At 53.9% G+C, this 24,837-nt stretch overlaps 1 protein-coding gene across 2 annotated transcripts; it reads left to right on the top strand.

The window, feature by feature from the left end:
- Positions 1–11,904: 11,904 nt before the first annotated feature.
- On the top strand, positions 11,905–24,316 carry CARNS1 (carnosine synthase 1). Of its 2 annotated transcripts, none has more exons than XM_056801212.1 (10): positions 11,905–12,215; positions 13,635–13,653; positions 15,360–15,630; positions 15,767–15,856; positions 16,348–16,835; positions 17,934–18,138; positions 18,698–18,762; positions 19,618–19,849; positions 20,247–20,527; positions 21,481–24,316. In XM_056801212.1, the coding sequence occupies exons 2-10, from the start codon at positions 13,651–13,653 to the stop codon at positions 22,705–22,707; spliced, it is 2,862 nt and encodes a 953-aa protein (XP_056657190.1). In that variant the 5' UTR covers positions 11,905–12,215; positions 13,635–13,650; the 3' UTR covers positions 22,708–24,316. The 2 variants fall into 2 exon arrangements, with proteins under 2 accessions (XP_056657190.1, XP_056657191.1); XM_056801213.1 differs by having other exon boundaries at positions 11,906–12,215; positions 15,403–15,630.
- Positions 24,317–24,837: the final 521 nt, after the last annotated feature.

Below are 24,837 nucleotides of genomic sequence, written 5' to 3'. Positions count from 1 at the left end.
AGTGGTAGTAAATATCTGGGGGACAAAGGGCAGTGCACCTGCACCATTCCATTCCCTACCTCCACATTTATCTGTGCTAGAGCACAGCCTAGAAATGCCAAGGATGGGACCCAGAAATGCATGCCTTTTATGGCTATCACAGCTCATCCCTGTGGAGGAAGGATTTCCCAAGGGGCTTGGGGACCCCCGGCCAGTTCTATGTTTGTAACTCTTCAGCATGCTCTCCCCTTCCCCCAGGATGGCTTAGCTTGTGTTATTCCACCCATATTGGTACACAACCACTATACTTGCCACATAGACAAGTCCACAGTCAGGAATCTGTGTTCTCAGTGGCGTTCTAGACCCAAGAGGTTGAGGCCAACTTTAATAACCTCTTCTTCAGCAGTACAGAGGTTTTTCTGTCAAACTTTGGAAGGGTGACCATGAGAGACTCTGTTAGAAACATCTCAGCTGAGGTTGAAAGATCGACTCAAGACAGCTTAGGCCATCGCCCCAACTCCGAAAGCCACCTCGTACCTGCAGGAAGAGACTGATTCCTCTGCAAAAACAGTTCTACAACAACAGTGGCTGGCCCTCAGCACACTCATAGCCACATCACATCCATCGGGAGGTATGTGTGCCTTTATTCATCAGTCTTGTTGTTCTTACGTAAATTGGTCTGAGAAATCATGACAAACATTCAGGAGCTTCAGAAGATTTTCACTGACACACAGCAAGTGGCTGTAGAGACTTGTGGGGCTCCTGATAGTCACCAGCAGACCCTCTCGTGGCTGCAGGGAACTGGACTGCTTGTTACTATCATCAAATGGGCTCTTCTAGTTTGGGAAATTGTGGAACTCTTCAGAACCTGTATTAGCTGCTAAACTACAGTTTATAACAAGCTTTTTTACCAGGTGAAAAAATGATGGACACTCACACTGTGGAGCATGGCCAAGTCAGAGAGCAAATAGAACTCCCTTCTGAGTGAGAAATCCTTATTTTTTGTCCCTGTTTGACCGACCCATTATCAAATGGGATATGCAATCAGAATTTCTGTTTTTTTTAATTGTTCTTCTCTGTATTTCCAACAGGAAATTTGAAATGTTTTTCTTCTTCCTTTTTTCTTTTTACTGGAGCATATGGAATCAGTATTCATGTTTGAATTTTGAAGGATGTTTCCAAGGTCTATTAGCCCCAATACCTATATGAACCCAAAAGCTTTAGACTATGGAAACCTGCCATCAATTGTTAAGTGTCATGGAACTTTAACTAAAATTTCTGTCTGATTCCAGAAGAAGGGATTACTAGGGAGCCAGTGCACAGTGCAAAGAAGCATGAGGTCAAGGAGACCAGCAATTCCTGTGGGAGTGAGGAGGATCTATGCCACAACAGAGGACTGGTTTAGGGGTTCCAGGAAGTGGTTATTTGGCAAACCCAGAGGCTGAACTTCCCTGTGCCACATTCCTACAAGTATATTCATTTGGCTTTTGTTTTGACTCCCCATTCCCTGAGGCTGAAGGAAAATCAAACCAGGGAATAATATTTCCCTTTTACCTCAGACTTTTGTCCCCTTTTCTCTTTTATAGTACGGCAATTTTCTGTAGTCCTGGCTGCTGATGGGTGAGTGCAATATTGCTACAATTGTCCTGCATGCTTGTAAACCACTTTAATTGGGCTTTGCTGGTGATTCAGGGACCTGTTATGGTTTTATTTTTACTCGTAATTTTTTACACATGGAATTTTGATGTAAACGTTTATCCAGAATTTAATTTTTTTCTATTCTATTTTTTTTTTTGAGAATCGATTCCTATATCTCATAGCAGAGCCATGTTTCCCAGGGTGATTCTATCTATCTATCTATCTATCTATCTATCTATCTATCTATCTATCTATATCCCTCTATTCTAGCTATATATATATCTATATATATCCCTCTGAAGGGAGGATTGTGTGATTACCCAGAAATCCAAGAAGTAAGATCTTTTAAAGCAACTTCCATTCCCCCATCTTTTTCCTCTCCTACTTTTGATTACAGCCAGTTTCTTAATTTTCACTCTTACACATCTCAGAATCAATACTAAGTATTAGTTCCAAGGCAGAAGATAGCAATAAGAGCTAAGTGGTTGGGGTGAAGTGACTTGCCCAGGGTCACCCAGCTAGGAAGTGTCTGAGGCCAGATTCGAACCCAGATGCACCCATCTCTAAGCCTGGCTCTCCATCCTCTGAGCCCTCTTGCTGCCTCCTTCATCAGAGACAGCCTTTTCAAGACATCATAGGCAGCATTTTCAAGAACTCTCTGTTCCAACCTCCCATCATCTGGCACATGCATCCATGGAAGGCTTCAGTGACAGATGATTCTCCAGACTCTTCTTGGATACATCCAGGGACAGGACACTCATTGCTATGGCAGCTCAGGCCATCCTTGTACACTACCAGGTGTCATCAGAGTCCCCCTTGTACAGGCTGGCCCTCCACTTGTCCCATGCATGGACATTCATTTCCACGTGGGAGCCCTTGCATAAACTGTCCTGGTGCCTGGAGTGCTGTCCCCTGTTGGAATCTGGGCTCCTCCAAGGCCCAGCTCCAGCCTCCCCGGGCCCCGGTACCCCTTGATCCCCCCTGCCGCAATGACTTGGCACTGTTCAGGTACCCCTCTGCCTCCCCCATGCCAACTCCAGGAGGACAGAAATGAGCTTCCTTTCCTCACTGTATTCATCTGGGCTTGGCATATAGGAGGGGCCTAAGAAGTCCCTCTACTATGAAAGAACCCCGATCCAGGGATGGAGAAAGACCCAGCAGCAGTGAGGACCATTCAGGGACGGGTGCAGAGTGATAGGATCATCCAGGAACAGGGGGCAATTGGGGGACAGAGAGAGGAGAAGACTGAGAGCAGGTCAGGTGCCTCCTCTCCCTCCGGGTGGGACTGAAGGCCTTGAGGTGGACTCACAGTCAGGAAGCCCTAAGTTCAAATTTAGCCAGACACCTCCTAGCTGTGGTACAGCCTCAGTTTCTTCATCTGTAAAATGAGATAATAACAGCACATACCTGTACTCACGTGAGGAGGCCCAAGTGTATTATAACAGGTTAATGCACTCTGCAAACCTTCCAGAGCCCCACAAGTGCTAGTTCTTCTGCTTCTTCGCCAGTCACATCTCCCCCAGTGGGTCTTTGGGCAGAGGGTGGCCTAAGAGCCCCCAGCCTCGACTCGGAGCAGTTTCAGCAGAACAGATGGAGGAGCACCTTTCGCTCACCCAGGAGGAGTGAGGTTGGGCTGAAGGCGGCTTGGAACTAGACAGATCCTAAGCCCCAGCCCCTGGCAGGCAGGGATGGAGGTCCCCAGGCCACTCGTGCCAGCATCTAACCTGGGGCTTCACTTCTCGGTGGAGAATTCCAGGGTGAGATTGAGTGTGGGTGTCTCCAGTCCTCTGCCAAACCTCAGTGATGACTTCTCTTCTGTCCTTAAGAGAAGCCTCTGCCTGGCCCCAGGCCTGAAGGTTGGTGGTGCTAGGATCCAAAATGATCCAAAGGACATTTATTAAGTACCTACTGTGTGCTGGGTTCTGTCCTTGATTGGGGAGTTACTAAGACAAAAAAGCCCAAGGAGATTTCATTCTCCACACAGACCCCCAGATCTTCTTTCCCTGCTCCGCAAGCCTCTGCCACCTGTCCTGCACATGACCCAAAGGTGGACCTTTCTGCTCACTTCCTAGAGGAGAACCTTCCTCCAGATCCCCCTAGCCATTCCTCATATTGTAGCAGCTGAGGGCTCTAGAAGATGCTGGCAGAAGAGTGGCTGCTGGCTTCGGGGGGTGGGGGGGTGAGGCCTCGAGAAGGGAAGGCTCAGGGAGAGAACTGCCATCAAGTCTCGGAGGGCCCACCATGAGGAAGAGGGAGCATTTAGATCGTACTCTACAGTTCACAAAATACTTAAAAATATTGTCTCACAGTGTGGGAGAAGAAACGCAGAAGAAAAGCAGATGATTCATCACTTGTCTGTACAGGTAAAGGACTTGGGGCTTTGGTCTTAAAAGATGACTCTATTACCAAGATGAATAATTTGGAAATGGGTTCTGAGGGAAAATATGTGAATAACCCAGTGAAATCACTTGTTGGCTCTGGGAGGGAGGGAGGAAGAGGGGAGGGAGACACCATGGATCATGGAACCCTGAAAAAGTTTTTAAAATTTCAATTAAAAATGTTCAATTAATTAATTTATTTAGAATATTTTCCCATGATTCCATGATTATGTTCTTTCTCTCCCCTCTTCTCTGAGCTGATGAGCAATTTCACTAGGTTTTACATGTATTGTTGTTCAAAACTTATTTCCATATTATTAATATTTGAAATAGAGTGATCATTTAAAGTCCAAATCTGCAATCATATCCCCATTGAACTATGTGATCAATCATGTTTTTCTTCTTCATTTCTGCTCCCACGGTTCTTTCTCTGGATGAGGACAGCGTTCTTTCTCCCAAGTCCCTCAGAATTTCCCTGGGTCATTGCATTGCTGCTAATAGCAAAGGTGTTACATTCAGTTGTGTTACAATGTATCAGTGTCTGTGTACAAAGTTTTCCTGGTTCTGCTCCTCTCACTCTGCATCAGTTCCTGGAGGTCGTCCCAGTTCACATGGAATCCCTCCAGTTCATCATTCCTTTGAACACAATCCATAACCAACAGATATCACAATTTGTTCAGCCATTCCCCAATTGAAGGGCAGCCCCTCATTTTCCAGGTTTTTTTGCCACCACAAAGAGTGCAGCTATGAATATTTTTGTACAAGTCTTTTCCCTTATTATCTCTTTGGGGAACAAGCCCAGCAGTGCTATAGCTGGATCAAAGGACAGACATTCTTTTAGCACCCTTTGGGCATAGTTCCAAATTGCCATCCAGAATGGTTGGATCAATTCACAACTCCACCAGCAGTGCATTAATGTCCCAATTTTGCCTCATCCCCTCCAGCATTCATTACTTTCCTTAGCCAATCTGCTAGGTGTGAGTTGGTACCTCAGAATTGTTTTGATTTGCATCTCTCTGATTATAAGAGATTTAGAGCACTTCTTCATGTGCTTATTGATAGTTTTGATTTCTTTATCTGAAAACTGCCTATTCATGTCCCTTGCCCATTTATCAATTGGAGAATGGCTTGGTTTTTTGTACAATTGATTTAGCTCCTTATAAATTTGAGCAATTAGACCTTTGTCAGAGGCTTTTGTTATGAATATTTTCCCCCAATTTGTTGGCTTCCCTTCTAATTTTGGTTGCATTTGTTTTATTTGTACAAAACCTTTTTAATTTAATGTAATCAAAATTATTCATTTTATACTTTGTAATATTCTCTCTCTTCCCTGGTAAAAATTAAATTAAAAAAAATTTAAAGCTAAAAAACAAGTTTGATTACTTCCAAATGGCCAAAAACAAAATATTTTCTCATATTTCTAGCTGCACTTTTTATGGTGATAAAGAATTGGCTCCTCTCAGCCATGATGATCCAGGACACTTCTGAAGGACTTTTTTTTTTTAACCCTTACCTTTCATCTTAGAATCAATACTGGGTATTAGTTCTACGGCAGAAGAGCAGTAAGGGATAGGCCATCGAGGTTAAGTGACTTGCCCAGGGTCACACAGCTAGGAAGTGTCTAAAGCCAGATTTTAAACCAGGACCTCCTGTTTCTGGGCCCAACTCTTAATCCACCCAGCCACCCAGTTGCTTCCTCTGAAGGACTTCTGACAGGGAATGCTCTCTACCTTCAGGAAAAGATGGATTTAGATCAAATCCGACAATCAGACTGACTTTCACAGCCATGGATTGATGGCTCTATCTCAGGGTTTTCATTTTGTCTGGGTGAGCTCTTCCAACACTGACCAGTACAGAAGTGTTTTGCATGATAATACATGTATAATCCAGATCAAATCATTCACCATTTCCAAGAAGGGGGAGGGAGGGAGATCATTTAGAGCTTATAACTTCAGGAAAATGTAGTAGAATATTGTTATTATATGTAATTGGGAAAATGAAATTTTGTCACATAAAAATAAAATATGCAGGAGGTTCTGGGTTCAAATGTGACCTCAGACACTTCCCAGCTGTGTAACTCTGGGCAAGTCACTTGACCCCCATTGCTAGCCCTTACCTCTTCTGCCTTGGAACCAACACATAGTATCACTTCTAAAACAGGTCAGGGTTTTTAAAAATAAATAAATAAAATAAGACTTTATCTCATTTGATCCTCACAACAGTCTTGGGAGGTAGGTACCATTATTTTCCTAATTTTTCTGATAAGGAAACCAAGGCAGACAGAGGGGATGCACCTTGCCCCAGGGACCTACCTACCTAGTGTCTGAGACTGGATTAGAACCCAGGTCTATCTTCCTGACTCAAGGTCTAAGCCTCTGTCCCTTGTGCCACCTGGCCACCCTAAGGACTGTGAGATTTAAAATGGTTGAGGTCTTAAACTGTAGTGGTTAAAATGGTGGAAGATATAAATTGTGATAGATATAAGAGAGGGTGAGTAAATTTGACTGCAGAAATATGTTTCACTACAGTGTCTTGGGTTTAAAATCAAATATAAGGTGGTCGCCAGGGAAATATTCCCAATTATTCAAATACCCAAGTCAACTGGGTTTTATAGAGATTTTAATTAACAATACAATGAGTAATCAAAGAAAGAGAGAGAGAGTAAGAAAGGAATAAGTATGAAGGGCCTCAAGCCAATATGGCCTAGACCTGAGTCTTAAAAGAGATCAGTCAGTTTTTTATAACTCACCATAAGATCTGTCTAAGTAAGGATTTCTAATGACACCAGGCCAGCAGCATCTCAGCTGCTTTCACCAGCTCCCTCCTCCATCTGAATGTTTCAGAATCAGTCTCCTCAGAATGAGTCTCTCCAATCTGAATGTTTCAGAATCACTCCTCAGCTCTTCCCTGAGCTCTTATTTTTAAGGGCAAAATTTCCTCTGTCACCTCCCCTAAGTCCTTACATCTACCAATCACTGTAGATGTTTCTAAAGGACCGCCCATTCTTAGTCCACACCTAAGAAGGTGTGGATTTTTGAGCAATTCACACCAGGAAAGCTCTGAGTAAGTTTTCCAGTTCTTTGTTCCTTGTAAATTCACAAGTTGCTTGACCTTTATAGGTACTTAGCTTAAGAAAAGTCTGGGTTTCAGTACTTTTCATTGTTCAGAAAAGAGTTTACAACTTTATCTTCCCCTAGGGCAGACCCAAGTAGGTAAAGTAGAATTCTCACATTCCTGCTTTAAGTAGAGTTCACTGCCCAAATGGGGAATGGTCTTAATCCAATCTTATAAAGTAGGGTCTGGGAAATTTTAAGGTTTACAGGACAAACTGGTACTGTTTAGCCCAAGGGCTTAAGGACAGGGGATGGTAACAGGAGAAAAGGGAATCAAAGTTTGAGATCAGGAAAAAGTTAACACTGTCCAAGAATGGAAAGGGCTGCCATGTAAAGTAGGTTTCCCAGCTCTGATGGCCTCTTTGGGGGCATTTCTGCTCCAATGGACTGGAAGCTCTGAGGTGAGCGTTCTTTCAGTGTCTGCCTGTGGAGGGCAGCACCATGGCCAGGGCCTGGGCCAGGTGGAGCAATCAACCTAACTAAGAAAGTGCTCTTGGCTTTCTGCCTGGCAGCTTGGGGAAGTAGGGCGAAGAGATGGGAAGACAAGGAGTAGCAAATGTGAAGATTACAGTTAATTCTCCCCTGATTATAACAATGAAAATACTTAACTCTCCCCTGATTGTGAAGATTAAATTGTCCCCCCTCCCACTATTTTTAGATTTAATCCTCATAAGTGTAAACAGGATACTGAAAAGTTAAGTATGAAGATTGTGAATCTTGAAATCTCTCAGACTTGAGAATGTTAAAAATTTCCCCATCGGTGAATTCTTAATCAGAACAAATTCCCTACTGAGAAACATTCCCCATTTTGATGTGAGAACTTGCCAGGATCAGAAATGGGAGGACCTCTACTCCACCCGTACTTAAGACTGCTTTAGGGGAGAAAACTCCTTGCTAAACAATGAAAGTACTTGGACCCATGCTTATAATAAGGCAAGGAGTTCTTTGAGCCAGGCCTATTTTTAGAATTGATACAATGGGATGCTAGGTACCTAAAAGGGTCGGGCAAGTTTTCTCTTGATGAGATTAGTTGACTCAGCTGTGTTTTCTCTAGTTCAGACTTACTGAGGAGATTGGTCGACACAGCAGCATTTTTTCTGATTCAGACTTAACTGAGGAGATTGGTCGACTTAGCAGGAATTCAGATGGGCAGTCCTTTGGAAAGCGTCTACAGTGATTGGTAGATGTAGGGACTTAGGGGAGGTGACATGGGAGAAAAACCCCTATATAAGAAAAAGCAGAATCTCTTGAGGAGATATATCCTTTTGGAGAAGGAATTCCTTTTGGAGGATCTCTGATGAGGACCGCTTGGGAAGAATCTCTTGAGAGAGGCTCTGGAGAAGGGAAGCTCTTGGAGGACAGTCTCTAAGGAGTTCTTGTTGGAGCTCCTCTAAGGGGACTCTGTCCCTCTGGAGGCTCTGGAGAGAGGCCCTTTGGAACAGTCTCTGGCTGGAAGGCTCTCTGGTGAAGTCAGCTGAGATGAAGCTGGCCTGGTGTCACTAGAATCCTTGTTTAGGCAGACCTTGTGGTGAGTGTTAAAAGACTGACTGACTGATTCTCTCTCTTAAGACTCAGGTCTAGGCCATGTTGGCTTAAGGCTCTTCATATTTATTTCCTTTTTCTCTCTTTCCTTTAATTACTTATTGTATTATTAATTTAAAATCTCTATAAAACCCAGTTGACTTGGGTATATTCATAATTGGGAATATATTCCCTGGTGACCACCTTATATTTGATTTAAAAACCAAGACACTGTAGTGAAACATATTTTCTGCGGTCAAATTTACTCACCCACTCTTATATCTATCACAATTTATAACCTCAACCATTTTAACTCACTACAGTTTATGGGCTTCACTGTTTTAAATCTCACAAGATCTGCCCATTTAGATCTAATCACCAAAGGTGCAAATATCCCACTTAATCATGAAGTGGGAGGTCAGTGACCCACGTGTGCGATAGTGGGTGCCGAATCAGAATCCACTGACTACCTTCTGGGCCGTCCTAGAGCAGAGAGACAGCTGTGATTGGTAGATGTAGAATTAGAGGAAGACAGGAAGTGACAGAAAAGAAGCGTCTTGAAAAGGAGCTGTTACTTCCTGTAAGAGAGTTCTTCAGTTTTTGGAAGTGGAGCCTGGAGGAATTCTTTATGCTTTCGAGTTGAGGCTGGTGAAGAGGGGCAGAAGAATCTGCTGCCTGGACTGACACTTGGTGAGTAAAAGGCTGACTCTTAACTGCTGGATTTTTCTGAAAAACTATTCTCTGGAGAGACCTACTTTTATTTTTTTTTTTTAAATTAAACCCTTACCTTCAGTCTTGGAGTCAGTAGTGTGTATTGGTTCCAAGGCAGAAGAGTGATAAGAGCTAGGCAATGGGGGTGAAGTGACATGCCCAGGGTCACACATCTGGGAAGTGTCTTTGGCCAGATTTGAACCCAGGACCTCCCATCTCTAAGCCTGACTCTCAATCCAATTGAGCCACCCAGTTGCCCCCTGGAGAGACCTACTCTTGAGAGACACTTCCTGGTTCCTCGGTTTAAACTAATTTTCCCTGCCAGGAGGGGCCGGAAGTAAATTACTTGGTTCTCAGGCTGGATATCTTACCTTATCCTCTCTCTGATTTCTTCCTTCACTCTTTCTGCATTTTGTAAATAAAATCTCTTTGGAATTGATTAAATTCCTGATGACCACACTCTTAAGTAATCAAGTCCAACCCTTTAAAAATAACCCTTCCCCTCCCCTTACACAAAGAATGCTCCTTGATTGACTGGCTGGAGCTGGGGTCCTCTGGGGGTCTAGTGAGTCTGGGAAAGCTGAGATATGATCCATTACAACTCCCCATTTTACAGATGAGGGAAATGAGGTGCCAAGTCACACATGTATTAAGTAGAAGATCCAAGATTCAAACCCAGGTCTTGACTTTAATCTAGCCCTGCCTAGGGTATTAATGTCCCAGAGAGCCAGAAATTCCACTGCCCCAAGATGCCTTTGAAAATTCACAGGATTAACAGCTGGAAAGAAACCTCAGAGGCTGCCCTATAGATAAGAAAATGAAGGCTCACATAGCACTGCTGGGTTTGTACCCCAAAGAGATAATAAGGAAAAAGACTTGTACAAGAACATTCATAGCTGCTCTCTGTGGTGGCCAAAAATTGGAAAATGAGGGGATGCCCTTCAATTGGGGAAGGGCAGAACAAATTGTGGTATATGTTGGTGATGGAATACTATTGTGCTCAAGGGAATAATGAACTGGAGGGATTCCATGTGAACTGGGATGACCTCCAGGAACTGATGCAGAGTGAAAGGAGCAGAACCAGGAGAACATTATGCACAGAGATAGATACATTGTAGCACAATTGAATGTAATGAACTTCTCCATTAGTGGCAGTGCAATGACCCTGAACAACCCGGAGGGATCTACAAGAAAGAACACTATCCACATTCAGAGGAAGAACTGTGGGAGTAGAAACACTGAAGAAAAACAACTGCTTCAATACATGAGTCAAGGGGATATGGCTGGGGAGGTAGACTTTACATGAACATCCTAGTGCAAACAACAACATGGAAATAGGTTCTGATCAAGGACACATGTAATACCCAGTGGAATTGCTCATGGGCTATGGGAAGGGGGTGGGGAGGGAAAGAATATGGTTCTTCTAAGCAAGGAATAATGTTCTAAATTGACTAAAAAAAAGAAAGAAAAAGAAGGCTTAAAGAGTATTAAATGGTCAAGGTAAGATTGGAACCCAGATCCTCTGATCCCTAAGACAGGGAGCCTTCCCCTGGGCTCCTCCAGAAATCTGCTCCTCTTTCCCCTGCTTTTTTGAGAGCTGTGATGAGTCCCTAAAAGGAGTCAATTAACCTGCCTTTGCCTGGAGGGGACCTTGGAGACTCTCTAAGGGCAGAATTTCTGTAGACCTGCCTTTGCTTGAGGCCCTTTAGGGAGGGGGCACCCATTGGCTGGTGTTTGGGAGCATTTTTGTGAAGAGCCCCAGAGCCACCCTGCACCCTGTTGGACCCTGGAAGGGAGAGCCACCAGCAGGGAAGTCCTGGCGAGAGGATCGGGCTGTTAGAGCTCGGGCTCCAGCCCATTCTTGGGGAGTGCCTGGCCTGGCCTGGTGACCAGCTCCAGACGGGTCCCACAGACTTTGCCAGCGCTGGGGGGGGGGGGGGGGGGGGCGGGCCGCGGCAGCTGGTCCTCTCCTCTAAGAAAATCCCTGGGTGGGGCCCCGACGACCTTGGGGAGAAGGCGGCTGCGCTGGGGGAGGGGGTGCTCTTTCTCAAAGGGGTGCCCTGGCCCGGGCTGCAGGAGGCGTGGGCTCTAGCCTGGAGCCGCCACCGACCTGCTGGGTGACCGTGTTTGTGCCAGGCTCCCTGAGCTGCCTCTGCGGGCCTCCGGCCAGAACTTGGTTTCCATAGCTGTGCCCCTGGGGAGTGGGAGCCGGCCTCGTCTCTGGGGCTGTGTGACTGCTTGTCCCGAACAATGCGTCTCTGTTTCGGTGGCCTCCTTTGGGGGGAGGGAAGGAAGACGAGGGGAGGGGGACCTGTACCAGCCTCTCCGGGTCGGATCCATCCTCCCTCCCTCCCTCCCTCCCGCCCGCCCGCCCGCCCTCCTCTTCCCTCGGGTTCCGATGGGTCTCTGGCTGCCCAGCGCTGTCTCTCTTTTCTCTCGGACTCCTCACATCTCGGCCTCTCCCGGTGCCCCCCCCCCGCCCCTCCCCCCTCACTTTTCGCTGCTCTCTCGGGATCTTCTCGGTCCAGGTCTCTCTCCCTCCCTTTGCCTCTCAGTCTCTCCCCTCCGCTTAGGCTCCCAGGCGGCCGGCTCGGCGCTCTCGCGGTGTGCATTGCCCCAGAGGCACCGGGAGAGCCGGGAATGGGACAGGGGTGTCTGCGGGGCCCTTCCCGGCCCGAGCCACGTGCCCGCACCTGGTCCCTCAGGAGCCCCGCCCGGCCCGAGCCCTCCCCGCCCTCCCTGGCACTGGGCATGCCCCGCTGCAGGGCTATATAAAGCCTGAGAGCCTCTAATCCCCGGCCATTGGTACCAAGCACAGGGCAGCCCCGGCCAGCCCCGCCCGGCCAGCGAGCCGCGCCGCCCCCTGCTCACCCAGGTACCCCTGGCGCCCCTGCCTGCCCGGGGCTCGAGGAGGGGAGAGGGTGGGAGCGCGGAGGGGGGGCCAGGCAGGGCCCTGGGGGCTGGAGGCGGGGGAGGCTAGGGAGCCCACCCGGACATGCTTGAGACCCAGAAAACAAGGCGGGGGTCCCCGTGAGGAGGCAGCCCCGCCCTCGCCCCTGGGTCCTCCTACTCACCCACTGAGGCTCCCTGAGGCAGCTTGGCCTCGTGTGTGACCCAGGCAGGGGACCCAGAAGTGCAGATTCCCAGCCCAGTCGCCTTGTCCCGGGTTACAAGTGTCTGCCATCTAAGCCCAGGGATGCGCCTCTGCCCTTATTTCCTGGACTTAGCTCAGCCTTCAGAAATGCCCCTGAGGGTGGCCCCAGGTCTGGGCAGCAGCCTGGCATCAGAGAGCCTGGTGCCAGCTCTCTGGCCCTGAGGCTGGTGTCTGGAGCTTCAGCCTGGGGGCCCTTGGGTGTCAGGGTCATGCAATGCCACCCCTGCCCTGGCCCCAGTCCCAGCCACCCTCTCCTCCCCAGCCCCTGGCTGCTCAGCCTTAGGCACAGGAATGACCCTGCTGGCTGCCTCTCCAGCAAGCAGTACATACTGGCAGCCCTCCCCCAGCCCCTCCTCTCCGGGCTCCGGCCAGTCAGAGCCAGGGCTGGGCATCGGGAATGGAATCCAGAGGTGTGAGTGTGTGAGACTGTGAGTATGTGTGTGTGATTGTGAAAGTGTGAATGTGTAAGTGTGTGAGTATGAGTGTATGACTGTGTGTGTGTAAGAGTGTGAGACTGAGTGTATGTGAGTGTGTGAGAGTATGTGTGTGTGAGTGTGAGTGTGAGTGTGTAAGAGTGTGAGAGACTGTGTAAGTGTGAGTGTATGAGTGTGTGGTTGTGAAAGTGTGAATGTGTAAGTGTGTGAGTATGAGTATGACTGTGTGTAAGAGTGAGACTGTGAGTGTATGTGAGTGTGTGAGAGTATGTGTGTGTGAGTGTGAGTGTGAGTGTGAGTGTGAGTGTGTAAGAGTGTGAGAGACTGTGTAAGTGTGAGTGTATGAGTGTGTGGTTGTGAAAGTGTGAATGTGTAAGTGTGTGAGTATGAGTGTATGACTGTGTGTGTAAGAGTGTGAGACAGTGAGTGTGAGAGTATGTGTGATTGCGAGTGTGTGAGTATGAGTAAGTGTGTAAGAGTGTGAGAGTGTGTGTGAGTGTATGTGATTGTGAAAGTGTGTGTGAGTGTGTGACTGTGAGTGTGAATAAGTGTGTGATTGAGTGTGTAAGTGTGTGAGAGAGTGCATGTGAGTGTGTGGAGGGGTGGTGCTGGGACACAGCTTGGGCACACTGGCTGGGGAAGGGGCTCCAGGACTGTCCACATATTGCTGAAATGCTCTCCTCTCTCCCTCTTCTCTCTGGCTCAGCCACTTCATCTACAAGATGGTGAGTTCCCTCTCCCTCTCCCTCTCCTCCCTCCTCTCTGATCCTCCCTGGCCCCTCCCCCAGGCCCTGAAGGTGCTCCCAGCTGAGTTCCCTCCCCTCCCCCAGGCTGGCTCGGCTCTAGGGCTCCAGCCTCCTCCGGAGCCCCCGGAAATTCCATTTCCCGGAATCCAGAGTAAGGGAAGATCGGGCCAACTTCCGGCCCCCCCAACCTCCTGACACTTGGAAGGGAGGCAGGAAGAGCACGATGTTCCCATTTGTCATGTGGAGCCCAGGAGGGTAGTGATGGGTCTCACAGGTGGTGCGGGAGCTGCTGCCTCCTGCCTCATGGAACCAGGAGATTTCTGAATGGGGAGAAGGGACCCAAGAGCCCAAGTCATCACTGAACAAGGATCCCCACACATCCAGCCTTTGCTTGCAGACTTTCAGGGATGGGGAACTCACTACCTTAGGAGGCCGCTCTTTGAGCAGCTTCCATTGCTAGGGAGCTTCCCCAGCTATGGATGCTACATTTGGCTGTTGTACCCATTGCTTCTAGCCCTGGCAACATTTCTCACCCAGGGCTGTAAGCAGGGGCTGTGCCTCATTCAGGGTGCCCAGTGGAGAGGAAGAGTGTCGGAAAGATCTTTTTCAGTCCTACCACACACTTCTTAGCTGAATGACCCTGAGCCAGTCATGCTCCCTAGTGCCTTAGTTTCCCTCATTTTACAAAGGAGGGTAAACAACACATCACCAGGCTAAACAAGATAGCAGGGTCATCCCAAAGGCAGTAGGAATCCAACCTCCCCAATTCCTAGAGGAGGGCCCAGAGTCTCAGAGACTTGCAATGATTTATCCTCCCTCATACAGCTAGATAGTGGGGGATTGCCTGATTGGGGGGGGGGCCTGTCTCAGATCCTTCATCTGGCAAATATTGGTAGAGGGTGGGGTGGGGGGTTGGGCCAAAGCCTCCCTGACTCTACCCCAGGCTTTTCACCAGCCAAGCTTCCCCTCTGGGCTTGGTTTTGTAAAACATTTCCCCAATTTGATTTCTTTTTTTAATCTAGTAGGAAGGAGGCAGCTGGGTGGCTCAGTGGATTGAGAGCCAAGCTTAAAGAGGTCCTGGGTTCAAATTTGGCCTCAGACACTTCCTAGCTGTGTGACCATTGATTGGCAAGTCACTTTACGCCCGTGGCCAGTATTGATCCTAAGCTGGACAGTCAGGGTGATGTTGTTTTTAATCTAGTGGGAATACCCTTTTGCACCATTTTTGGCAGGGTCTTCAGCCCTGCCCATCTTCCTTTGGGGGATGCCAACCCTGGTCTTAGACATCTTGCTCTCACCTTCCCTTTCCCCTTGGGGGGCACCCGCCCCCTCTGAATGAAAGATGAAAACTCCTTCCTTTGTGGATCTTCTTGTACCCTCTCACCACCTGTGTGCATTTGGGCAAGACCTTTGCCCTCTCTGGCCTCAGTTTCCCCATCTGTAAAATGAGGCTGGCTTCTATAATCTCTAAGGTTCTGACCTAGAAAGCCCTTTTGTGTGGCCCTCACCCCCAGCTCAGGCCCTGCACACAGTAGGTGCCTAATAAATGTTTGAAGGCTCAATATCCCCATCTGGTCCCTGTTTCCTGGATCCCCTCTCCACAGGTGGCCAGGTCTCCCTTGGGGTCCCCCAAGATCTGCCTGTCCCTTCCCCCTCCTGCCCAACCTGAACCTCTCCCCATGAAGCTTTCCTTAGACCAGCTACGCCCAGATCTGGCCCACCCTGCAGGCTCCAAGGACCTGGAGGAAGAAGGGGATCAGCATGGGGGCCCAGAGCTGCCCCCAAGAGGCCCCCTCCTGGGCTCTTGGCGCCAGGATGTGAGCCTGAACTGCAAGAGCTCCCCTGAAGACGGTGCTGCCCGGGCATGGACCACCTTCTACTACAACTTGTTGCAGAGCTGCTTGCAGCAGGCAGGCCTGCCCGAGACTGTGGACCGCACTCTGGAGCCTCGTCAGGGTGAGCCTTCCGCGCAGGAAGGGCTGGGGACGGGCATCGCACAAGAGGCCGGCCAACTCTCTTCCAGACAGGCCTGGGTGCGAGGGGGGGCAGAGGAACAACGAGAGGGGAACAGAACACACTGCTCTTCCCCCAGGCTGCCCTGGGATGGAGGTGACCATGTGCCTTCTGGGCTCCCCAAGTTCCTTCTTCTCTGTGCTGCTGGAGGGCGGGGCCCAGAGCCCAGGTAGGTGACCTTCAGGCTGGGGAGCCACCCAGGCTCAGCCCCCCCTCCTCTTCCCCTCCCCTCCCCCCGCTCTCCCCATGGCAAGGCTGACCTATGGAAAGGGCAGGCAAGAGTCCCAAAATACCCAAGCCAGGCAGCTGCTGGGCATTCCTGACCAGACAGCTGGGGATTCCTTCCCGGGGTGCTGGAGACCAGGGAGGCCTTCCTGAAGGGGGCTCAGGTCTGCCAGCCGGCCAGGGAGCCCCTGCTCCACACCAGGCACCAGGCTAAGTGCCAGGGCTCACATGAGAGGCAAAACCCCTTCCCTGCCTGCCCTCAGTGAGCCCCGGCTAGCAGAGGAGACATGGGAGCTGGGCGGGCACGTGGGAGCCTGGCACCTGTGCCAGCCTGTGGCCTTGGAGAATCTGTCCGACGGGTCCTCTCCCAGGCTGGGTCCATGGGAAGCCCTCGGGGCCTCCTCCCCAACGTCCTTCCTCCTCTCTTGCTCCCAGGGAACCTGCTCTTGTGTCTGTCTCCGTCCTGGCTCACCAAAGTGCCCGCGGCCGGAAGACCAGCGGAGGCGAGCCTGCTGGTCTCCAAGGCTGTGGCGTTCCACCCAGGGGGCCTGACCTTCCTGGAGGAGTTTGTGCCCCCCCGGCGGGTCACCTACTTCCTCGGGGAGCTGGGCCCCCGGGCCGGTCGAGGCCGGGAGGTGGCCGAGCTGAGCAGGGAGGTGGGCTGCCCCCTGGGAAGCTCGGCGGAGCTGGCCCGCCTCCTGGAGGACCGGCTGCTCACCAGGCAGCTCCTGGCCCAGGGGGGCAAGGTGGCCGTGCCTGCCACCCTGGCCCTGACCTACAAGCCCCCCCAGCAGCTTCGGGGCCAGGCCAGCACCCAGAACCTGCGTCGGGTGGAGCTCAGCGGCAAGGAGGGGCAGGAGGGGCTGGTGGAGGAGGAAGTGGAGACCTTTCTCCAGCTTGGCACCCTGGGAGATGCCCACCAGGTACCAAGAGCTCTGGGGATTGGGAGAGGCGGGAGAACCTGAGCTAGCCAGGCAGGGGGGCCGGGGGGGGGGCAGCTGGCTTTGCCCCCTACCTAGACGGGTGACCTTGGGCAAGTCAGTGAAGCCACAAACATGTATTAAGTGCCTGCTGGGTGCTGGGCACCCTGCCCAACTGGGACAAGAGCACAGCCCCAGCCCTGAGAGGAGCTCCCAGGAACAAAGCTGTGGAGATCCAGGAGTAAGCCAGAGGCCACCTGCCAGGCGCCAGTCAGTGAAATGGCCCTCTGACTCTGGCAGCCTCAGTTTCCTCACCTGTAAAATGAAGGGGCAGGGCTCCACGGCCTCAGGGGTCTTCCCCAGCCCCCGGCTGTGCCCCATGTGTGTCTGGGGATGGTGGTTTCCGGGATTCGGGGATTTCAAATGATCCCAGAGAGCTGAAGGTCTTGAAGACACCCAGAAGGATGGGCACCTTCCTATTTTGATGGGCAGAGAGATGTATGGAATTAGTGCCAGGGAGCAAAGTTAATCATATGGGGGAGTGGAGAGAATGCTGGACAGCAAGCCCTGAATTCAAATCTCACTGCTTCCACTCCTTAGCTGGAGGACATTAGGCAGGTCATGACTTTCCTGAGCCTCAGTTGTCTCCTCTGTAAAATGGGGTTAACACATGCAGGCCTACCTCCCATGGTTATTGTGAGACTCAGGTAAGCTGACACACAATATGCTCTAGTACAAAGAAAGAAAGCAGATTGTGGAGTCCCCAGATCCGAGTTCAAATCTCAACTCTGCCACCTACATGTGGGACCTTGGACAAGTCACCCAACTTCTCTGAGATTGAGTTTCCTGATCTGTAAAAGGGAGAGGGTTGGGCTAGAAGGCTTTGGAGGTCCCAGCTCTCAGTCTACCACATCAGTTGTCATGAGGACTTTGGGGGCTTTTGTTTTCCATGGGGGAGGAGGGGGAGTCCAGAGCTATGAGTTCCTTCAGGGAAGTAAAGCAGAGCAGCAGCTCCCCCATCATGTGTAATCTGAAAGCATGGCCAGGAGAACTGAGAGGGCTGCCAGGGCTCCCCTCCCTGATTCCCATCTACCTCCTCAGGTGGCAGTGAAGCCCGGGGGCTGGCGCTGGCATGGGAGCCATGCCATGAGCCTGCATCCCAGGTCTGATCCGGGGGCCGTGGTACGAGCTGTGCTGGCCCTGCTGGAGAAGCTGGAGGAGGAGGAGAGCATCCTCGTGGAGGCTGTGTGTCCTCCAGTCCAGGTCCTCCAGCCTGCAGCCTCCAGGAGCCTCCCATCCCAGCCGGGTAAGAGTTGCTCCCCAGCGAGCCCTTGGTCCCGGGTCCCGGGTCCCGGGTTCTGGGTCCTGGGCCCCAGCCCAGAATCTGAAGACTTGGCAGGACAGCTTGGCTGGTTCGGTGCTCCTCGCCTTCATTTTTTCTCATTGGCAAAGAGGATTTGGCTCCACACGGTGAACCCCTGTGCCCTAGTAGACAGAGTACTGGGTTCAAATCCCAACTCAGACCCTTACTAGCTGCTATGGTCACGGGCAAATCGTCATAGCTCTGAGTCTCTGTTTCTTCACCTGCAAAATGGGCCTGACCTTTGCCTGAGAGCTAGCCTTGGAGTGAGAAAGACCAAGGGCCAGAACCCGCCTCGGGCACACACTGCCAAGCCATTTGGGCCCGTCCTTTAGGGTCTCGGGCAGCCCTTGGCAAGGTGCCAGTCTGCACGGGCAGAGGGAGATTCCACGAGGAGAGTTCTATGTGCCACCACAAAACCGGCAGGTCCCAAAAGGGAGGAAGCAAGCAGTCGCCTCTCGGTGTCTGCTGCCGGATTCCTTATGGTTGTTCTTGTTTCTGCCAGAGCTGGCCATTCGGGTCTGTGCTGTGGTGTGCAGGACCCAGGGGGACCGGCCTCTGACCAGCCAGGTAAGGAGGGGCCCCCCTTCTCGATGCCCCTCCTAGCAGGGGGCACACTAGGGCTGCCTGCCCACAGGAAGTCCCTCGGGTAGAGGGGGGGGGACGGGAAGGTCGGGGCACCTCCTCTGGTCCATTTCTGGGGTCGGCCAGGCCAGAAGCGCCCCAAACCCTCGGGGCCCAGCCTTGGGCTCTGCTGGTAGGGGAGGGAGAAGGCACCCGGGGCTTGTTCCCAGCTCCACCCGGCGCAGAAAAAACAACCCGGAGGCCCAGAAAGAAGCTTATTCTGGCAGGCAGGCAGGCAGACAAGAGGGGCACTCGGGGAGGGAGGCCAGCGGCTGTCAGATCAATCCAGAAGGGACCTCAGGGGCCATTGAGGCCAGCCAAGGCACTTGCCCAAGATTATGCCAATAGGGAGAATGGGAGCAGGATTTGAACCCAGTTCTTGGCCTCTGCACTCTCCCTGTCCAGAGGACCTGGCTTCATCTCCCCCCCTTCCTCTGCTCTGTGGGCCCCCAGGAGCACGGAGGGAAAGCATTTCAGGCAGAGGCTGGGCTTGGACCACAAAGGCTATCCCAGCCGGCCAAATGAGCTGGCTCCCGGATGGGGGACAGGGGTGGCCCCAGGGCTCACTCCGGGGAGACCCAGGAAGGCCCCCAGGAAAGGGGAAGTAGGGACCAAGCTGACAGGCCTTGAGGGAAGGACCTTCTCACAGGGCAGTAGGGAGCCAGTGAAGGTTTGTGAGGGCAGAAGAACCACAGCCCGGACGCATCCCCCTCGGGCTCCCAGGCAGGTGGGGGGCCCTGGGAGGAGGGGGCCGGCTGGGGAGTGAGGAGAGGGCTGACGGCGCCCCTGGCCGGCCCCCAGATGGTGTGCAGAGTGGGCCGGCAGGAGCAGCCCCTGCGGCACCAGGCCGCCCTGCCTCAAAGCCTGGACACTGCTCTGGCCGCCTGTGGGTTGAGCGAGCCCGCCACAGTGGAAGCGCTGCGGCGCCGCGTGCAGGAAGCGGCCGAGGCTGCGCTGGACGCCGTGCTCGCGCTGGAGGCCACGCTGAGCCCGGAGCATCGGGGCGGCCGCCAAGCACAGACCGATGTCCTAGGTGAGGCGGGAGGGGAGCGGAGGGGGCCGCGGCCCAGAGCTCCCGAGGGGGGCATCCCCGATGCCATCACCGCTGCTCTCTGGCTCCCAGGCAGCAACTTCGGGGAGATCCCGTGTCCCAGGCCCAGGGCTCCAGGCCTCGGACCCGGGGCACACACGTTGGAGTGGGGCCAAGTGGGGTCTGTGGCCTCCCAGGCCTGGGGCAGTTGAAGGGGACGGGCTTCTGGGCCTCCCGGCAGCCCCCAGGGTTGCCCTGGTTTCTGGATGGTGCCTTTTGCGCCCCGCCCCGGGGACCTGGGAACAACTGGCCCACATGGGCCTTGGTAGGATCTCCGGGACTGGAGAGGAGGCGCTCCTGGGGGCCTCTCTGACCTCGAGCTCCTTTTCGGCCCCAGCAGGCGTGGACATGGCGCTGACGCCCGTGGGCCCAGGAGGCTCGCTGAGCCCAGTGCTCCTGGAGCTCAACAGCAGCCTGTGCCTGGAGGCCTGCGGGCTCTTGGAGGGCCAGTGGGCTCGGCGCGGCCAGCGCTGCCAGTGGGCGGCCGCGGGGCCCCTGGTGGAGACCATGCTGCGGCGCTCGGCGCGTCACCTCATGGAGGGAAAGCACCTGCTGGTGGTGGGCGCAGGTGGCTACAGCAAGAAGTTCGTGTGGGAAGCGGCCCGGGACTACGGGCTCAAGGTGAGGGGGCGTGGCTCACGCAGGCGCCGAGCCAATGGAAGGAGGGTCTGGGCGTGGGGCGTGGCCATGGCAGGTAGAGCGCCAATGGAGGGCGTGGGGCGTGGCCCAGCCCGGCGGGGACCGGACGGGAGCAAGACGAGGGAACTGTCCACCCGGCCTCCCTTTTCAGGAGACATCTAGGGCCCGTGGCTTTGCGCTGCCCTCCCACCCTCCCTCGCCTCCAGGCTGGCGGGCTCATCCTAGACAGGGGCAAGAGGGTCTAAGGTCCCGCGGCAGCCGGGCTGCAGAAGGCAGTTCTTGACCCTGGAAAGCCGGTGGGCAGGTGAAGGACCCCGGCCGCCTCCCCCGCCCCCGTCCCGGAAGTGCTGGCATCCCGCCTGCCCAGGCAGCCCGAAGGAGCCCGGTCTAAAGACGAGAGGGGTTTCCAGGAGAGGCCAGACTGGAAGCGGCCCGTCCAAGGCTGGAAGGCCTCGCTGGTCCCCGAGGCGGCCCCTTCTCCTCTTGGGCCCTCCCCGCAGCTCCTCCCCGTCACTCCTAGTTGGGCCCTGGGAGGCCCAGCGGCCGCCAGCGGCCCTTCCTCCTTACCCACCGAGCCTTCTCTTCTCTTCTTGGTCCTCAAACTACCCCTGTGTGTCCTGGCTTCCAGGAAGGAAAAAGGAGGGAAGGAAGGAGCCGGGCATTGGTTTAGTGCCTACTCTGTGCCCGCCCGGCGCTAAGTGCTTTACAAATAGGATCTCATTTGAGCCTCACCACAGCCCAGGGAGGTAGGTGCCATGGCTACCCCATTTTACAGGTGAGGAAACTGAGTCAAGCGGCAGCTGAGGTTAGCGGTTCCAGGCCTTCCCGACCTAGGCCCAGGGCCTGGAGCCCTGAACAGGGAGGTTAAGCAGGGAAGGGATGAGAGGGGCCGGCTGGGCAGTGGAGGCCACAGCCTCGGTCCTCTGTTCTCTCAGCTCCACCTGGTAGAGTCGGACCCCAACCACTTTGCCTCCCAGCTGGTCCAGACGTTCATCCACTTCGACGTGACCGAGCACCGGAAGGACGAAGAGAATGCCCGGCACCTGGCAGAAGTCGTGCGGGCCCGAGGCCTGCAGCTGGACGGCTGCCTCTCTTACTGGGACGACTGCCTGGTGCTGACAGCCTTGCTGTGCGAGGAGCTGGGCCTCCGCGGCTGCCCCCCCGCTGCCATGAGCCTGGCCAAGCAGAAGAGCCAGACGCAGGCTCACCTGCTGCAGTGCCGCGGCCCGCGCTGGCCCGCGCCCTCCCTCTACGCCGTGCCCTGCTGCCCGCTGCAGGCCCCCGACGACGTGGAGCGCGCCGCCCGCTCGGTGCCGCTGCCCGGCGTCATGAAGCTGGAGTTCGGGGCTGGGGCGGTGGGCGTGCGGCTGGTGGAGGACGCCTCCCAGTGCCGGGCGCACTTCGCCAGGATCTCCCAGGACCTGCGGGGGGAGGCCGACCACCCGGGCATCGGGCTGGGCTGGGGCAATGCCATGCTGCTCATGGAGTTCGTGGCGGGCACGGAGCACGACGTGGACGTGGTCATCTTCTCGGGGAGGCTGCTGGGGGCCTTCGTCTCCGACAACGGCCCGACCCGGCTCCCGGGCTTCACGGAGACGGCGGCCTGCATGCCCACCGGGCTGGCCCCGGAGCGGGAGGCCCAGCTGATCCAGGCCGCCTACCAGTGCTGCCTGGGCTGCGGCCTGCTGGACGGCGTCTTCAACGTGGAGATGAAGCTGACGGCCTCCGGGCCGCGGCTCATCGAGATCAACCCCCGCATGGGCGGCTTCTACCTTCGCGACTGGATCCAGGAGCTGTACGGGGTGGACCTGCTGCTGGCGGCCGCCATGGTGGCCTGCGGCATCCCGCCCGCCCTGCCCGCCCGGCCCAGGGCCCGCGCGCACCTGGTGGGCGTCATGTGCGTGGTGTCCCAGCACCTGCAGGCGCTGAGCTCCACGGCCAGCCGGGAGGCGCTGCAGGCCCTGCACGAGCGGGGGCTCATCCGCCTCAACCTGCTGGAGGAGGAGCTGGTGCCCGGCGAGTACGAGGAGCCCTACTGCAGCGTCGCCTGTGCCGGGGGCAGCCCCGGCGAGGCCAGGCAGCGCCTGCTCGGTCTCTGCCAGGGGCTGGGCATCGACGCCCCCAACTATCCAGTAGCCCATTTCTTGTCTCATTTCAAATAGCAGTGGGGGGGGGGGTAGGGCAAGGCCGTCCTTAGCTTGGGAAGGAAGGGGGATTGGGGTCCCAGCCTGGGAAGGAGGGGGCTCCCCAGAGTCTGGAGAGGGCCCGGACCCCTAGGGTCGAGTCTGGGAGGAAGAGGGCAGAGCTTCCCGGAGGCCCCGGCATTGGGAAGCCAGAGTGGGGCTGGGATGGGGAACCAAGGCAGAGGGAGAGAATTCTGGCTAAGAAGGCCCCTCGATGGGCGAGCCAAACCGGATCTATCTGGGAGGCGGTTTAGAGATCCACCTGGCAGCCCCATCCTATCCCAGCCCTCCAGGGCTCCAGGCCCTTCCTTTCCTCCCTCCCCAACCCAGAGTCCTTCCTGATGCCTGAGGTGCACCTCAGCTTCCCCCAGGAGGAAAAGGCACCCTCTGAGCCTGGGACTGCCGCCCACCCCCTTCTCCCTCCCCTGCTGGCTCTGCCTCCCTCACAACCCCAAGGCCAGATCAGCTGTCCCTCTTCTCCCCTCCTCTGGGCCTGCCCACTCTCCAAAACAGCCAGGACCCTGGCCAAGGCTCTGCCCAGGCCCTGGGGGGGATACTGGCCAGGGAGCATCAGTCCCCTCGGACGTTGCCCTCCTCTGGTAGAGACATTGTGGCGGGGAGGAGGGTGGCAACAGCCCCCTAAGCCTCCCAACAGCTGGGAGGGCCTAAACTCAGACCCAGGCCTCCTGTCCTCCCCCACCCAGGCCTCAGACCCTGCGCCAACAGACCGGGTGTGGGCACCTTTGGGCGACCTGGAACCGAGAGCTAGAGCAGCCAACACACTAGCCCCTCCCTGGTCTGTCGGCCCTGGGTCAAGTCTTACTCTCAAGCCCAGTGTTAATAGCTTGGCTGCCCACTGGGACCATGTCTGCTCCCAGAGTAACCCTCCCCCACTTTATACCCACTTATGGCTGCTGGGACCCAGAAACCCTGCAAGAACCCACGGGCTTCTGGGCCCGGGGCTATTCCGAGAGCCCAAAGTCCTAGAGTGGAAGTGTCAGGCCCAAATCCGAGATCTTCAACACTGGCGAGGGCCCTCAATAACAAGCAACCTCCTCATTTTATACAGGGAAACTGAGGCTCACAGAGGGGAAGGGGCTAGGCCAAGGTCTCAGACAGGTCATGGACCCAGTAGCATTTAGAACTTAGCAGGAACAGACCTACCAGAGCATCTAATCCAACACACTTGTTTTACAAAAGGGGAAACTGAGGTCCAGAGAGGTATACTGACTTGCCCATGGTGGGAGCTCCTAGCTCAGGGCTCGCCAACTAAGCTGCCTCTCTTCCTGGGCTCGCCTAAGCTCCAGCCACCCTGGGGGGCCCCATTTGCTGCTCCCCCTTCTAGTCCTAGATTCACAGGAATATCTGAGCTGCCTCTTTAAGCAATCGCCTCCTCTGGGCTTAAGTCTCCATGACGTCAGTCACCCTTTCCTAGGCAACACTCCCAGCAGAGAAGTCACCAGGGGAGCCCACAAGGCAGCCAGGGACCAGGTGGGCTTTGTTTTTCTTTTTATTCTCTTGCTATAACACTGGGAGAAGAGGGCCTTGGAAATAAAGTTGCGGGAAGGGCTCCCCAGTGTGGCCCTGATTCTTTCTCCAAGAGCACTTTGTTCTTCTGGGCTGGGGAGTGGGGAGGGCGAAGACTGCTTGGGGAAGTTGCTTGACCATGGGGGGGGTCACTCCATCTCTGGTCTTGGGATGACTTGTGGGAGGCAGCAGGGCTGACCCTGAGGAACCCTAGTGCCAATCCCGTTATCATACCCAATAGCCATTTATTAAGCAACTACAATGAGATAGTTAATAAAGAGGGACAGTCCCTGCCTTTAAGGAGTTCACAGTCTATTGGAGGTAGGGTCAGTTAGATGGCCCAGTGGATAGTGTGTGTGTGTGTGTGTGTGTGTGTGTGTGTACTAGGGGGAGTTCCACACAGGGGAGCATCTTGTTCCTGTTGACACCAGGAACTCCGGCTCAGAAGAAATGGAGCCAGTCAGCAATGAATCCCCTAAGCCCGAAGCCCCAGGGCCAGATGGAGTCACAAGTGATTTCTGCCACACATATACGTTCTGATTCTATATAAACTACTTGGTAAAATTGCGACAAAGGAATCCC

The sequence above is a fragment of the Monodelphis domestica genome, chromosome 6 (assembly GCF_027887165.1).
Source record: "Monodelphis domestica isolate mMonDom1 chromosome 6, mMonDom1.pri, whole genome shotgun sequence".
In the NCBI taxonomy this organism is placed as follows: Eukaryota; Metazoa; Chordata; class Mammalia; order Didelphimorphia; family Didelphidae; genus Monodelphis; species Monodelphis domestica.
The sequence above is the reverse complement of the archived record's forward strand: the minus strand, read 5'-3'. Positions and strand labels throughout refer to the sequence as shown.